Below are 16737 nucleotides of genomic sequence, written 5' to 3' on the forward strand. Positions count from 1 at the left end.
AGAGAAGGCAGGTACGGGATACTGAGTTGGATGATCAGCCATGATCATATTAAATGGCGGTGCAGGCTCGAAGGGCCGAATGGCCTACTCCTGCACCTAATTTCTATGTTTCTATGAGCCATACAGTTCTGGATGGATAGGCATTTACTAGTGCTAAAGCTGATTTTAATGAATGAATGGGCGTGTTTCATTGGAGGGAAAAACTCCACACAAAAAGTTGTCATTTGTCTCTGTACCAATTTCTTTGTGAATATTTCTTCAATTGTGTTGGTTACAGAACCCTGTGTCCAGTTTCCAGTAGCATGCTCTCAACAAGAAGTCTGGCCTTTTCTTCTATATAAGGCTGGTAGAGCCAGGATGACAGCTGCACCATCATAAGATCACAGCTTCTAGTGTGGGCGATCTCTTGAACAATTAAACTCTTTAGCTGCAGTTCCTTTCTGTACATCTCCAGTAACTCAACTGAGATTTCATCTGCAAAAGAAAGGGGTTATATATCAACAAGTATAAACCAAGTTACAGCAGTGTAACTTCACAGTTTAAATCTAAGAGGTTAAATCACCTGCTGTGGATCATAATTCAAAGGTTATTCAAGTGTGAAAAATAGAAACATAGAAAATAGGTGCAGGAGCAGGCCATTCGGCCCATCGCGCCAGCACCGCCATTCATTGTGATCATGGCTGATCATCCCCTATCAATAACCTGTGCCTGCCTTCTCCCCATATCCCTTGACTCCACTAGCCCCTAGAGCTCTATCTAACTCGCTCTTAAATCCACCCAGTGACTTGGCCTCCACTGTTGTGGCAGGGAATTCCATAAATTCACAACTCTCTGGGTGAAAATGTTTTTTCTCACAGTCTTAAATGACCTCCCCTTTATTCTAAGACTGTGGCCCCTGGTTCTGGACTCGCCCAACATTAGGAACATTTTTCCTGCATCTAGCATGTCCAGTCCTTTTATAATTTTATGTTTCTATAAGATACCCCCTCATCTTTCTAAACTCCAGTGAATACAAGCCTAGTCTTTTCAATCTTTCCTCATATGACAGTCCCGCCATCCCAGGTAAAGTTAAATTCATTTTACCCAGCCAACCATTGCAGGAAGCAGAAAAAAACTTTCAAGTCACTAGTCGCTATCAGTCTGGCATTACCAGAAGGCGATTTGCTGTACCAGGATGAAGCCAGGTAGGTTTCTGTGGAATTTTAGTCTTGGTTGCAGTTACTGGTGGAAGGTTGACAGCATGCCATAAAGAGGGCAGTGGAAATTTGGGCTGAATTATGATTTGTGGATCAGCGGTCTTGGCATCTAGCCCACGGGTTATCATGGACTGGGTTGTGCAGAGAGTCATTGTTTGAAGATCGTTGAAGGCATCAGCTCAGATGAACCACGCCGCAAAAATGATAGGGGAAGAGGAGAACAACAGCAAAGCAAAGCTGCATTTTTGCATTGACACAAAGCAGAAATGGGTAGACAAAAGTACTGGAGAAACTCTGCAGGTGCAGCAGCATCTAAGGAGTGAAGGAAATAGGCAACGTTTCGGGCCAAAACCCTTTTCCAGTCTTCTTAGATGCTGCTGCATCCACTGAGTTTCTCCAGCACTTTTGTCTACCATCGATTTTCCAGCAACTGCAGTTCCTTCTTAAACAAAGCAGAAAAGGGTGTTCACTAACAGAAGAATCTTATCCTCCAACAATTTATTAAGGCAAGTCTCATTTGCTTAAAATTAGTAATTGTACTCTAATTACAAAATCACTGGTGTCGATTCCCGATAATTTTAGAATTGCAAAAATATCCATCCACAAATCAGTAGCTTCCAATATAATCATTCCCACCAGCAAAAGAATATCGCCACCGAAGCAGGTAATAATGAAACGCAATTTGTCATTCAGATTGAGTACACTTTAGTTTAAGTTAGAGATACAGCAGGCAGACAGGCCCTTCAGACAAACCGAGTCTGGGCCGACCCACGTTCACCCCTGAACTAGCTCTATCCCACACACTAGGGTCAGAATAAAATGGATGTTCCTTTAGGAAAGAGATGAGGAATTTCTTTAGAGAGAAAGTGGTGTATCTGGAATTTATTGCCACTGAAGGCTGAGGAGGCCAAGTCAATGGATATTTTTAAGACAGAAATAGATAGATTCTTGATTATTACAGGTTATGGGGAGAAAGCAGAAGGGGTTTGAGGGGAGAGTTAGATCAGCCATGACTGAATGGAGGAGTAGACGATGGACTTCATGGCTTAATTCTGCTCATAACACTTGCAACACTTTGGAGAAGCCAATTAACCTACAAACCTGCACGGAAGGAAACGAGCCCCCAAAGAAAACCCACGCTGTCACAAGGTGAACGTGAAAACTCCTTACAGATAGCACCCATAGTCAGGCTTGAACCCTGGCCCCTCGCATTGTAAGGGAGCAACTCTGCCACTGTGCCGCTCATTACAAATGATAAGGAGATTACATTTTGTGACAAATGATCCTTACAGAAGCATCTTGTGGGCCACGTGTGAAAGAGGGGCATTTGTCTTCCTGTTTCACCATAGTGGAAAGTATCAAGATCATTTACTCCTTTCATGGTTGTACAAAGCTTTTCCATCTTCAATACCAGTTTGACCTGAAAAAGATTAAGGATTACATTGCTTGAACATGCTTTGTGATTTCAGTCAAGACATTGCTATCTTGATTGCAAGAATTCTTACCAGCGAGATAACCAAGCAATTGCAATAACTAAAACAAGTAACATTTTCGCTGATTACATTTGTGAATTGCACAGAGGAAGCTACCAGGCTACATCAGTTATATAAATTGTAAGGCTAATGTATTCCTCTCAATTTGAAAATGGTCCCACAAAGCTTGGCCATCTTCAGCAACTCATGAAGACCCTTTCATTTGTATATTAATGATTTGGATGAGGGGATTGAAGGCTTTGTGGCCAATTTTGCAAATTATACGAAAATAGGTGGAGCGGCAGGTGGTGTAGAGAAAGCAGGAACTCTGCAGAAGGACTTGGACAGGTTGGGAGAGTGGGCAGAGAATTTAGTGGAGCAAAGTGTGGAGTGATGCATTTTGTTTTAGTAGTAAGAATAAAGGTGTAGACTATTTTCTAAATGGGGAGCGGATCCAGAAATCGGAGGTGAATGGGATTTGGGAGTGTTGGTGCATGATTCCCAAAACGTTAATCTGCAAGTCGAATCAGTAGTAAAGAAAGCAAACGCAATGCTAGCATTTATTTCGAGTGGACTTGTATACAAAAAAAAGGATGTGATGCTTAGGCTTTATAAGGCGCTGGCTGATCAGGCCTTGGAATATTGGATTTGTAGTATTGTGAGCTATTTTGGGCACCATATCTGAGGAAGGATGTGCTGGAGGAGGTTTACAAGAATGATCCCAAGAATTAGTAGGTTAACCTATGATGAGCGTTTGATGGCACTGGGCCTCTTCTCACTGGAGTTTAGAAGAATGAGGGGGGGGGCTCATTAGAATGTACAGATTATTTATTTATTGATTATTATTTTTTATTTATTCTGAACAAGTAAAGACATTAATAGTAACAACATTGAAATTATCAAACAATTGGACATTACAATCAATTTTTACAAGCAATGAAAAGAACAAAAAGCAAATTTCCAATGTCCAACTCTGTGTCTGTACAAGCTCGAAAAGGAGTGAGAAGAAGAATAACTTATTAAATCTCACCCCTTTTCCCCAACACTTCTACCATATTTAAAAATCAATTAATTAATAATAATAATACCCCAGGCAATTTCCCATAATACCTACAGACATATATATACATACAACTATTATACACATACAAACTTCATATATGAAGTAACCAAACATAAGTAAACAATTGTAAAGCAATAGACAAACGTTAACCCCCACTTGTCAACCATCCCCTCCATCCCGGTACCCCTTGAAAATTATTTTTTTATATATCATTTTAAAATGATTCAGATTCAGATTCAGATTCAATTTTAATTGTCATTGTCAGTGTACAGTACAGAGACAACGAAATGCATTTAGCATCTCCCTTGAAGAGCAACATAGCAAACGATTTGAATAAAAAATAATAAGTGTCCGGGGGGGGGGGGGGGTAGGAGGGTAAACAGTCCATGGTTTGGGTGAGAGCTGTCCTTGGCGATGCTGAGCGCCCTCCGCAGACAGCGCTTGCTTTGGACAGACTCAATGGAGGGGAGCGTGGAACCGGTGATGCGTTGGGCAATTTTCATCACCCTCTGCAATGCCTTCCGGTCGGAGACAGAGCAGTTGCCATACCATACTGTGATGCAGTTGGTAAGGATGCTCTCGATGGTGCAGCGGTAGAAGTTCACCAGGATCTGAGGAGACAGATGGACCTTCTTCAGTCTCCTCAGGAAGAAGAGACGCTGATGAGCCTTCTTGATCAGAGTAGAGGTATTGTGGGTCCAAGAGAGGTCATCGGAGATGTTGACTCCCAGGAACCTGAAGCTAGAAACACGTTCCACCTCCGTCCCGTTAATGTGGATGGGGGTGTGCGTGCCGCCTCTGGACTTCCTGAAGTCTACAATGAGCTCCTTGGTCTTCTTGGAGTTCATGTATGTACATTGCTTTAATTCCTCGTTCAATTTGTTCCACACTCCCACTCCACAAACCGAAATACAAAAGGTTTTTCTAGTCGTATTAGATTAGTGAAAGGTTGGATGTAGAGAGGATGTTTCCACTAGTGGGAGAGATTAGGACTGGAGGTCATAGCCTCAGAATTAAAGGGCGTTCTTTTAGGAAGGAGAGGAGGAGGAATTTCTTTAGATAGACACACAAAGCTGGAGTAACTCTGCGGGACAGGCAGCATCTCTGGAGAGAAGGAATGGGTGACGTTTCAGGTCGAGACCCTTCTTCAGACTGGTTATGGATAAGGGAAACGAGAGATATAGACGATGATGTAGAGAGATAAAGAACAATGAATGAAAGATATGCAAAAAAGTAACGATGATAAAGGAAACAGGCCATTGTTAGCTGTTTGTTGGGTGGGAATGAGAAGCTGGTGTGACTTGGGTGGGGGAGGGATAGAGAGAGAGGGAATGCCGGGGCTATCTGAAGTGAGAGAAATCAATATTCATACCACTGGGCTGTAAGCTGCCCAAGTGAAATATGAGATGCCGTTCCTCCAATTTGCATTTAGACTCACTCTGACAATGGAGGAGACCGAGGACAGAGAGGTCAGTGTGGGAAGGGGAAGGAGAATTAAAATGTCCAGCAACCGGGAGGTCAGGTTGGATCACGCGGGCTGGGCGAAGGTGTTCAGCGAAACGATCGCCCAGTCTGCGTTTGGTCTCGCCGATGTATAAGAGTCCACATCTTGAACAAGGGATACAGTAGATGAGGTTGGAGGAGGTGCAAGGGAACCTCTGCCTAATCTGAAAGGACTGTCGGGGTCGACAAAAGTGCTAGAGAAACTCAGCACATGCAGCAACATATATGTAAGAAGGAACTAAGAAGGAAGATATTCCAGCATCTGCAGTTCCTTCTTAAGCACACTGTCGGGGTCCCTGGACAAAGTTGAGGGTGGATGTATAGGGACAGGTGTTGCATCTTCTGCGGTTGCAGGGGAAGATACCTGGGGAAGGGGTGGTTTGGGTGGGAAGGGATGAGTTAACCAGGGAGTTGCGGAGGGAATGGTCTCTGCAGAAGACAGAAATTTCAGAGGATTATGTGTTGTATGCAGTGGCTGATGGGGTGGAAGGTCAGGGCTAGGGGGACTCTGTCTCTGTTGCGACAAGGAGTGGGAACGGGCAGAGCTGCGGGGTACCGAGGAGACACGAGTGACCTCGTCTATGACGGGAGAGGGGAACCCCCGTTCCCTAAAGAATGAGGACATCTCGGATGTTCTAGTATGGAACACCTCATCTTGGGTGCAGATGCAGCATAGACGGAAGAATTGGGAGTAGGGGGGGGATAGAGTCTTTGCAGGAAGCAGTGTGGGAAGAAGTGTAGTCGAGATAGTTGTGGGAGTCGGTGGGTTTGTAATAGACGTCAGTCAATAGTCTATTTCCTGTGATGGAGACTGAGATCAAGAAGGGAGAGAGGTGTCGGAGATGGTCCAAGTACATTTGAGTGCAGGATGCAAATTGGTGAAGTTGATGAAGTCCATGAGTTCTGCATGGGTACAGGAGCTAGCATCAATGTAATGCAGTCATCAATGTAACGGAGATAGAGTTCGGGGATAGGGCCAGTATAAATTTCTTTAGTCAGAGGGTGGTGAATCTGTGGAATTCTTGGCCACAGAAGGCTGTGGAGGCCAAGTCAGTGGATATTTTTACGGCAGAGATAGATAGATTCTTGAGTAGTACGGGTGTTGGGTTATGAGCTTATGATCTGTTACTGGGTCAAATGTGAACCCCTAGTCTTTGCCAGACAACATTCCCTGGACTTGAGAATCACTGCAGTCCTAAACTGAACAAGTGTGTCAGTAATAAAAATAGCCAACATATTGTACATTGCAATATAAATCTGCAATAAAGAAAATGCTTGAAAAACCTATGCCACATCTATAGAGGAAGACACAGTTAATATTTCAAATCAAAAAATTTTCATCAGAACAGTCTGATATTTTGGCAGCTGGCAATTTATAACATTTGCATAAGGTTGTGGCGTTAAGACTTGCTTCATACATGAAGCACAAATGTTCGGGCTACAGCAAAGATCCTACAGCGAGCAAGATAGTCCACTTGACGAAAAAGTCGTGGTACGGGGTCATGGGCAGATTCATGGGTGATTTTAGGCACCATTTCCGTAACCGGCTTCCGTCTCCGCACCAAAGATCCCGTAGGATACTAGCGCGGAGACGGAAGCCGGTTACGGAAACATCCTCGTAAAAATAAAAGTTATTTGGTACAAATCTGCTTATTTTCAGAATTTTAATTTATTTACACAAACTGTTCCCCCACAACGTTGATTACACTGTGAGTCGGGTCGGGTCCGGTTACGGAAATGGATGAAAAAAAGGCCCACGTTCCGTTCTGTTGTGTAGTACACCTCAGCCCATTGCATTTAGCAGGAGTGGTCTATAGGATCTTTGGGCTACAGATTGATGAAGGACCAGCGAGACACTTATTAGTTATGCAGGAAGGTGTTACACATTTCCGCCCGCCCTCTCTCGACCAGAGGCTAACACTACATGGCTCTACTGCCATAGAGGGAGTGCAGAGACGGTTCACCAGACTGATTCCTGGGTTGTCAGGACTGTCTTATGAAGAAAGGCTGGATAGACTTGGTTTATACTCTCTAGAATTTAGGAGATTGAGAGGGGATCTTATAGAAACTTACAAAATTCTTAAGGGGTTGGACAGGCTAGATGCAGGAAGATTGTTCCCGATGTTACGGAAGTCCAGGACAAGGGGTCACAGCTTAAGGAAAAGGGGAAAATCCTTTAAAACCGAGATGAGAAGAACTTTTTTCACACAGAGAGTGGTGAATCTCTGGAACTCTCTGCCACAGAGGGTAGTGGAGGACAGTTCATTGGCTATATTTAAGAGGGAGTTAGATGTGGCCCTTGTGGCTAAAGGGATCAGGGGGGGGATGGAGAGAAGGCAGGTACAGGATACTGAGTTGGATGATCAGCCATGATCATATTGAATGGCGGTGCAGGCTCGAAGGGCCGAATGGCCTACTCCTGCACCTAATTTCTATGTTTCTACTACATGCCTCTTTCTGATATGCAACACAGCAAAGCATACTATAGAGGGACAACAAAATAAATGACAATGCAATAATGTAAATTGATTTTCAAATGCAAGGTTCCAGTAGTTGGGCAGCACAGTGACACAGCGGTTGAGTTGCTGCCTCACAGTTGATCCTGACTACAGGTGTTCTCTGTTCGGAGTTTGTACGTTCTCCCTGTGACCGCGTGGGTTTTCTCCGGGTGTGCAGGCTTCCTCCCACATTCCAAAGAAGCACAGATTTGTAGGCTAAGTGGCTTCTGTTCATTGTCCCTCGTGCGTGGGATAAAATGAGTATACGGGTGATCGCTGGTTGGCAATGGATTCAGTGGACTAAAGGGCCTGTCCCACTTGGGCGCCATTTGCGCGTCATTTACGTGTCATGACGCACACGTGATGCGCACATGGTGCGTGGTGACATATGCAGTCGCGCACGGCATCCCAGGATTTGGGGATTCACGAAATCTTCGCACGCCACCTGTGTGCCGTGCAAATAACACCCAAGTGGGACAGGCCCTTTAAGGACCTGTTTCCATGCTTTATCTCTAAACTAAATAGTACAGGAAACATGAAGGTACACAAAAAAAGCTGGAGAAAGTCGGCGGGTGCAGCAGCATCTATGGAGCGAAGGAAATAGGCAACGTTTCGGCACGAAACGTTGCCTATTTCCTTCGCTCTATAGATGCTGCTGCACCCGCTGACTTTCTCCAGCTTTTTTTGTGTACCTTCGATTTTCCAGCATCTGCAGTTCCTTCTTAAACACAAAGTACAGGAAACATATCAGTCGCAATCTTGCATTCTTGGAATCATATGTTTACTAATATAAAGCTTATTCTCTTTTCAGCAGGCATTCAAAATTCATACCATTTTGTCATGTAAATTGAGCAATTCGGTGCAATGTTGATCAAGCTCTTTGTTATACACCACTGTAGCTTTTCCAGGCTTAGCAGTAAAATCATCTTCACCATCTGATTGTTCCTGTTCGGTTTCACCACTCCTACAGAAATTAGCAAGTCAAATTTCAATATCATGACTCGTTTGAAAAGGCCATACCCAGCTGACAGATGATGTTTTAATTGATAGGAATGAACAGGAAGGATTACTAGATTTACTAGAATGTTGCCTGGGTTTCAGCAACTAAGTTACAGAGAGAGGTTGAACAAGTTAGGGCTTTATTCTTTGGAGCGCAGAAGGTTAAGGGGGGACTTGATAGAGGTTTTTAAAATGATGAGAGGGATAGACAGAGTTGACGTGGAAAAGCTTTTCCCACTGAGAGTAGGGAAGATTCAAACAAGGGGGCATGACATGAGAATTAAGGGGCTGAAGTTTAGGGGTAACATGAGGGGGAACTTCTTTACTCAGAGAGTGGTGGCTGTGTGGAATGAGCTTCCAGTGAAGGTGGTGCAGGCAGGTTTGATTTTATCATTTAAAAATAAATTGGATAGTTATATGGATGGGAAGGGAATGGAGGGTTATGGTCTGAGCGCAGGTATATGGGACTAGGGGAGATTATGTGTTCGGCATGGACTAGAAGGGTCGAGATGGCCTGTTTCCGTGCTGTAATTGTTATATGGTTATTATATCGCTGCAAAGATTCTAGCTCAAAGACATTACTACGAATGCTATTGCGAATCAAAGAGTATTGTGCGTGTTATGAATACAACCATGAAAGTTCTCATCTGTTTCCTTACAAATTGTAAACAGCCAAGCAGAATTGCTCTATGACAAGATTAGTCTAATTTTAACAAAGTAGAATAACTCTTTGCAAACTTAATTTTCCAAAGAATACTGCAAAATAATAATAATCCATAAAATCATGAATAGGTCTCTAGCCCAGAGTAGGAATCGAAAACCAGAGGACATAAGTGCAAGGGGAGGTGGAGGGGGGGGAAGATTTAATAGGAATCTGAGGGGTAACTTTTTCATGCATATGGTGATAAGTGTATGGAACGAGCTGCCAGAGGAGGTAGTTGAGGCATGTACTGTACTGTTGCAACATTTAAGAAACGTTTAGACAGGTACATGGATAGGACAGGTTTAGAGGGACTTGGGCCAAACGCAGGTAGGTGGAACTAGTGTAGATGGGAGATACACAAAAAAGCTGGAGAAACTCAGCGGGTGCAGCAGCATCTATGGAGCGAAGGAAAAAGGCAACGTTTCGGGCTTAAACCCTTCTTCAGACTGATCGGAGGTGGGGGTGGGGGGCGGGGAGAAGAAAGGAAAAAGGAGGAGGAGGAGCCCGAGGGCTGGGGGATGGGAGGAGACAGCAAGGGCTAACAAAATTGGGAGAATTCAATGTTCATGCCCGCAGGATGCAGACTACCCAGGCGGAATATGAGGTGCTGTTCCTCCAATTTCCGGTGTTGCTCACCCTGGCCATGGAGGAGACCCAGGACAGAGAGGTCGGATACGGAGTGGGAGGGGGAGTTGAAGTGCTGAGCCACCGGGAGTAGTCAGGTTGGTTATTGCGGACCGAGCGGAGGTGTTCGGCGAAACGATCGCCCAGCCTCCGCTTGGTCTCACCGATGTAGATCAGCTGACATCTAGAGCAGCGGATGCAATAGATGAGGTTGGAGGAGATGCAGGTGAACCTCTGTTGCACCTGGAACGACTGGTGTAGATGGGACGTTGGTCGGTATGGGCAAGTAGGGCCGAAGGGCCTGTTTCCACGCTGTAACACTGACTCTATAAGGCATATATGGAAGTGCCAGGGTGAAGGTGATGAATTAGTTTTCAGGATCACAAATATTTTCATGTAAACAATCTGATTCAATAGTTAACATTTCTGAATGTATAATAGGTAAAGAAAATGCTTACTTGCTGTGGAGTTTGATATTAACAATTTTATTTGCAATTGTGAATCCTGCATCGTTCCAAGTTTCCCATTTCAGTATGAGGTTATGCCAATCTGCAGTATTGTCCTTTACTTTTCTGGAACTATTATTCCAGTCTGGTTTTCTTGGAGTCATTAGACGTGAACTAGGGTACGAATCTATTTAAGAAAAAAAAAATTGTTTTAAGAATTCTGCAGAATGCCAAATCAAATCACTAAAATAGTAACCAAGCTGTCAGTAATAAACTAGAATGTAATACAGGTGCACAACCTTTTATCCGAAGTTCCAAATAACGAAAAGCTCCGAATAGCGGACATTTTTTCGGTCCTTGAAGACGTTCACCGAGGGCGGCCCGCAGAGGTGACAGCGGAACCTCCGGTCGGTCCTCGAAGAAAGGGGAACTAAATCCCCATTCATAAAAGAGGGTATATTGCACTGGAGGGTTAATAATTGACAATCTGCTGCTGCCTGCCCGCTGAGTTAAAAAGTTCCCACGGTAGACACGATACACAGTGTATCGTGCGTCTTGCGTGGGAACTTTTTAACTCAGCGGGCAGGCAGCAGCAGATTGTCGCTCCCTTCAGTTTCACCCCACCTACACCCCTCTGCTTCCCGGCCATATGTGTGACCCCTTCCCTCCCCTCTCCAGCTCCCCGCCCATTGCACCGGCGTGGGGGCTTTGCACTGCCTTCACGTTGGCGATGCCAGCAGGTCAGTGCCAGTCACCAGAGACGTCAGGACCAACGGGACACCGACCCCCAGGCCCACTGCAAGCACGGAGATCCCAGAGACCCACAGCCAGCAGCAGCCCAGCCCCGTTCCAACTCCAGAGGAACACGCTCCCCGTAGGGGCAGAAGCTGATGGTGTGCAAGGTACGTCTTGTTCTTGGGGTGGCGCAGCTCGGGCTGTGGGCGAACTGCCACGTCACCGTAGCGGCCCATCGGGGGAGCGAGATTCCTCTGTAGCCCTGGCAGGTGACAGGGAGACACAGGGCTTTTTGAGAGAGGGGGGGCAATCGGTACTTCCAAAGTTCTGCCCCACACAGTCAGTACACCGGAGACTACATTTGTCCAACCGCACTAAGATCATCACGCAGAGAATGAGACCCAGCCTAACCCTCCTCTATTCTCTCCCCGTTCTCATCCAGAAAACCCAACATTGAAAATGAAACTCGCAGCTCGGGCTGTGGGCGAACTGCCACGAGGCGCAAACTCGCGACCTTGGGGATATGAGTTGGTCCTGACTCTGGCCACCCCCCTGGCCAGGAGTTGAAATCTACGCTATAAATCCCTCCATTCCAGAAAGCCGAAAAAATTGTGCCGAATACGAAAAGTGTCCGTTCCCCAAGCCTTCGGATAAAAGGTTGTGCACACTGTAACCCCAGGAACTGCAGATGCTGGTCCCAATCACCAAAGATAGACAGCTCCAATGCTGGAGTAACTCAGAAGGGGCAGAAGCTGATCTCTGAAGAGGTGCTGTCTTGTTCTAGGGGTGGCGCATAGAAATTAGGTGCAGGAGTAGCCATTTGGCCCGTCGAGCCTGCACCGCCATTCAATATGATCATGGCTGATCATCCAACTCAGTATCCCGTACCTGCCTTCTCTCCATACCCCCTGATCCCCTTAGCCACAAGGGCCACATCTAACTCCCTCTTAAATATAGCCAATGAACTGGCCTCAACTACCCTCTGTGGCACAGAGTTCCAGAGATTCACCACTCTCTGTGTGAAAAAAGTTTTCCTCATCTCGGTTTTAAAGGTTTCCCCCTTATCGAGGCGCAAACTGTGTCCCCTTGTCCGAGGACTCTACCACAACATCGGGAAAAATCTACCTGCATAAATCTTCCATGTCCAAAAAATTCCTTAAGAAAAGTTTGTAAAGTTTTCTATAAAGGTTGTGCCCTCTCAATCTCTGCTAAATTCTAGGTTTATACCAACCATAGTCTAAATCGAGTCTTTCTTCTAAGACAGTCCTGACATCTCTGAAGAGGTTTGTTTTGGGTCTTCAGATGAAGTAGGGTCCTGACCTGAAACGTCACCTATTCTTTTTCTCCAGAGATGGTGCCTGACCCACAGAGCTACTCCAGCATTTTGTGTCTATCTTTGATACAAACCAGCATCTGCAGTTCCATCCTCGACCATGAACATTAACCATTTAGTTCTGTCTCAGACAGCTATTAGAAACATAGAAAATAGATGCACGAGTAGGGCATCTGGCCCTTCGAGCCAGCACCGTGGCTGATCATCCAAAATCAGTAACCCGTTCCTGCTTTCTCCCCATATCCCTTAATTCCATTAGCCCTAAGAGCTCAATCTGATTCAATAGTTAACATTTCTGAATATAAAATAGGTAAAGAACATTTTTACTCAGAGAGTGGTGAATGTCTGGAATTCTCTGCCACAGAATGTAGTTGAGGCCAGTTCATTGGCTATATTTAAGAGTGAGTTAGATGTGGCCCTTGTGGCTAAAGGGATCAGGGGGTATGGAGAGAAGGCAGGTACAGGATACTGAGTTGGATGATCAGCCATGATCATATTGAATGGAGGTGCAGGCTCGAAGTGCCGAATGGCCTACTCCTGCATCTAATTTCTATGCTTATATCTAACTCTCTCTTGAATCCAGTGAATTGGCCTCCACTGCCTTCTGTGGTTGAGAATTCCACAGATTCACAACTCTCTGGGTGAAAAATGTTGGTCGTGCTCCTATTGGTTTCATTGCGTCATCAAGTACGGAAACAGGCCCTTCAGCCCAACCTGCCTGTGCTGACCGACATCTCCCATCTACAATGATCCAACATGCCCGTCTTTGGCACATATCCCTCCAAACCTTTCCTGTCAAGGTACCTGGCCAAGTGTCTTTTAAATGTTGTTATAGTGCCTGGCTCAACCACCTCCTCTGGCTGCTCGTTCCATACACCCACCACCCTCTGTGTGAAAATAGTTTGAACGATCCTATCAAAGAAGCCTTGGTGAGTAACTGCAGTGCATCTTGCAGATGGCACATGGTGTAACTCCGTGTTCTGTTAGTGATGAAAATTAACCTTTCATCTGGGCTGTTGGCAGTGCAGGCTCCTTTATTGTGAAGGGTGTGGAGCCTCTAGTGCTTTAGAGCTACATTAAGACAAGCGTGCTGTATTGCTTCCCCCTCCTAACTTGTCTTTTAGATCATTGTAAAGGCTTTGGACTGTTTAGGAGTATTTTGTTTGAATCACCTGCAGAACACAGAGCCTTAGACAGATACAAAATGCTGGAGTAACTCAGCGGGACAGGCAGCATCTCTGGAGAGAAAGAATGGATTTCGGGTCGAGACCCTTCTTCAGACTGAGTCAGCGGAGAGGGAGACTAAAGATATGAAAGGGGAAGGTGTGAAAACAAAGATAAAATGTAATCAGGAGGACAGTCAGACTGTTCGGAGAACTAGGAAGTTGGAGGGATGGAGAGAGAGGGAAAGCTAGGGTGACTTGAAGTGAGAGGTCAAAATTCATGCCGCTGGATTGTAAACTGGATTCAATGAGAATGCAGGGTGACTTGGACAGGTTGGGTGAGTGGGCAGATGCATGGCAGATGCAGTTTAATGTGGATAAATGTGAGGTTATCCATTTAGGTAGCAAAAACAGGAAGGCAGATTATTATCTAAATGGTGTCAAGTTGGGTAAAGGGGAAGTACAACGGGATCTGGGGGTCTTTGTTCATCAGTCTATGAAAGTATGCATGCAGGTACAACAGGCAGTGAAGCAAGCGAATGGCATCTTGGCCTTCATAACAAGAGGAGTTGAGTATAGGAGCAAAGAGGTCCTTCTGCAGTTGTACAGGGCCCTAGTGAGACCACACCTGGAGTATTGTGTGCAGTTTTGGTCCCCTAATTTGAGGAAGGACATTCTTGTTATTGAAGGAGTGCAGCGTAGGTTTACAAGGTTAATTCCCAGGATGGCTGGACTGTCGTATGCTGAGAGAATGGAGCAGCTGGGCTTGTACACTCTGGAGTTTAGAAGGATGAGAGGGGTTCTTATTGAAACATATAAGATTATTAAAGCCCCTGTCCTACTTTCCCAAGTTACTCACGAATTCTCCCAACTTTTCCCCTTGATCCAATCTCGGAGATGCCAGCCGTAGGTACTCAGGGCTATTTTTTACTCGTGGACATTTTTCAACATGCTGAAAAAACGTCCCGACTTACCTGATGCCCCGAGTACCTACGGCTGACATTACGAGAAGCTATGAAATATCTACGGACTCCTACGGATATTCTGCGAGATTGGATTGAGGGATAAACTCGGGATAATTCGTGGGTAACTCAGGAAAGTGGGACATGGACTTCAGGGTTTGGACACTCTAGAGGCAGGAAACGTGTTCCAGATGTTGGGGGAGTCCAGAACCAGGGGCCACAGTTTAAGAACAAGGGGTAAGTCATTTAGAACAGAGATGAGGATACACTTTTTCACACATAGAGTGGTGAGTGTGGAATTCTCTGCCTCAGAGGGCGGTGGAGGACGGTTCTCTGGACGCTGTCAAGAGAGAGCTAGATAGGGCTCTTAAAGATAGTGGAGTCAGGGGATATGGGGAGAAGGCAGGAACGGGGTACTGATAGGGGATGAATAGCCATGATCACATTTAATGGCGGTGCTGGCTCGAAGGGCCGAATGGCCTACTCCTACACCTATTGTCTATTGCCATTCAGCCCTTCGAGCCAGCACCACCATTCTTTATGACCATGGCTGATCATCCAGAATCAGTATCCCGTTCCTGCCTTCTCCCCATATCCCTTGATTCCGTTAGCCCCAAGAGCTCTATCGAACTCTCTCTTGAAAACATAGAACAGTACAGTGCAAGAACAGGCCCCCAGCCTCACAATGTTCGGGCTGAGCATGATGCGAAGACCATTACTAATATCTACCTGCACAGAACTCATAGACCTCCATTCCCTGCATATCCACGTGCCTATCCAAAAGTCTTTTTAAACATCACTATCCTACTTGCTTCAACCACCAGCGTGTCCCAGGCACTCACCTGCTTCTGTGAGCAAAAAACTTGCCCCACACATCTCATTTAAACACCCCTCCCCTCCCATCTTAAAGATAGGGTCTTGGTGAGACCACACCTGGAGTATTGCATACAGTTTTGGTCTCCAAATCTGAGGAAGGACATTATTGCCATAGAGGGAGTGCAGAGACGGTTCACCAGACTGATTCCTGGGATGTCAGGACTGTCTTATGAAGAAAGACTGGATAGACTTTGTTTATACTCTCTAGAATTTAGAAGATTGAGAAGGGATCTTATAGAAACTTACAAAATTCTTAAGGGGTTGGACAGGCTAGATGCAGGAAGATTGTTCCCGATGTTGGGGAAGTCCAGGACAAGGGGTCACAGCTTAAGGATAAGGGGGAAATCCTTTAAAACCGAGATGAGAAGAACTTTTTTCACACAGAGAGTGGTGAATCTCTGGAACTCTCTGCCACAGAGGGTAGTCGAGGCCAGTTCATTGGCTATATTTAAGAGGGAGTTAGATGTGGCCCTTGTGGCTAAGGGGATCAGGGGGTATGGAGAGAAGGCAGGTACGGGATACTGAGTTGGATGATCAGCCATGATCATATTGAATGGCGGTGCAGGCTCGAAGGGCCGAATGGCCTACTCCTGCACCTAATTTCTATGTTTCTATGTTTCTATATGCTCTGTAATATTTGAAACCAGTCGAAGGGTCTGCAGCCCCTGCTCCTGGCACACCCACACATAGTTTGTTATTGTCACCCGGTCAGTGGAAAGACAATCCAGCAGTCCAGTGTTACAGGAATCGCATTTAGTGCAAGGCAAAGTTGCATTCAATATTGTCCCTGGGTCTCCAGGGTGCTGGAGTAACTCCGCGCATTAGGCAGCATCTTTGGAGAACATGACCGTGTTCTCTAGAGTCCAGTCCCCTTGAGCCTCTGAGTTACTCCAGCACTCGCTGTCGTTTGTAAACCAGCAGTTTCTTGTTTCTACTTCTGTTCCCAGTTCTGTCAAAACATAGTTTTGGAAGCTTAAGATGTTATAGATGTGATATTGAAGCGTATTGGGTGTTGAAGGCTTACCTTCCATTTTCAAGGCAGGCGTGAGCGTGAGAGCTGCGGTCACATTGTAACTCGCAGCAATGGAGCTGGTACATTCCCAATAGGTTGGTGCGCGGAGCCGCCGCCGTTGCATTGGTTACATGGTCTACAGAGGAGGGACA

General features: G+C 45.5%; 1 protein-coding gene across 1 annotated transcript; it reads right to left on the bottom strand.

Annotated features, from left to right (window-relative positions):
* Window positions 1–151: 151 nt before the first annotated feature.
* cinp (cyclin-dependent kinase 2 interacting protein) lies at window positions 152–16737 on the bottom strand. Its single transcript, XM_055641172.1, has 5 exons — window positions 16598–16737; window positions 10517–10691; window positions 8564–8696; window positions 2487–2616; window positions 152–474 (listed from the first exon to the last, which is right to left on the bottom strand). Exons 1-5 carry the CDS (start codon window positions 16707–16709, stop codon window positions 272–274), a joined length of 753 nt encoding a protein of 250 aa, XP_055497147.1. The 5' UTR covers window positions 16710–16737; the 3' UTR covers window positions 152–271.

The sequence above is a fragment of the Leucoraja erinacea genome, chromosome 9 (assembly GCF_028641065.1).
Source record: "Leucoraja erinacea ecotype New England chromosome 9, Leri_hhj_1, whole genome shotgun sequence".
Classification (NCBI taxonomy): Eukaryota; Metazoa; Chordata; class Chondrichthyes; order Rajiformes; family Rajidae; genus Leucoraja; species Leucoraja erinaceus.

Coding starts and splice junctions, on each gene's coding strand:
- cinp (XM_055641172.1), bottom strand. CDS start 16,709: ATGCAACGGCGGCGGCTCCGCGCACCAACCTATTGGGAATGTACCAGC. Junction 8,697..10,516: donor AATATCAAACTCCACAGCAA/GTAAGCATTTTC, acceptor TAATTTCTGTAG/GAGTGGTGAAACCGAACAGG. Junction 2,617..8,563: donor TCAATTTACATGACAAAATG/GTATGAATTTTG, acceptor AATCTTTTTCAG/GTCAAACTGGTATTGAAGAT.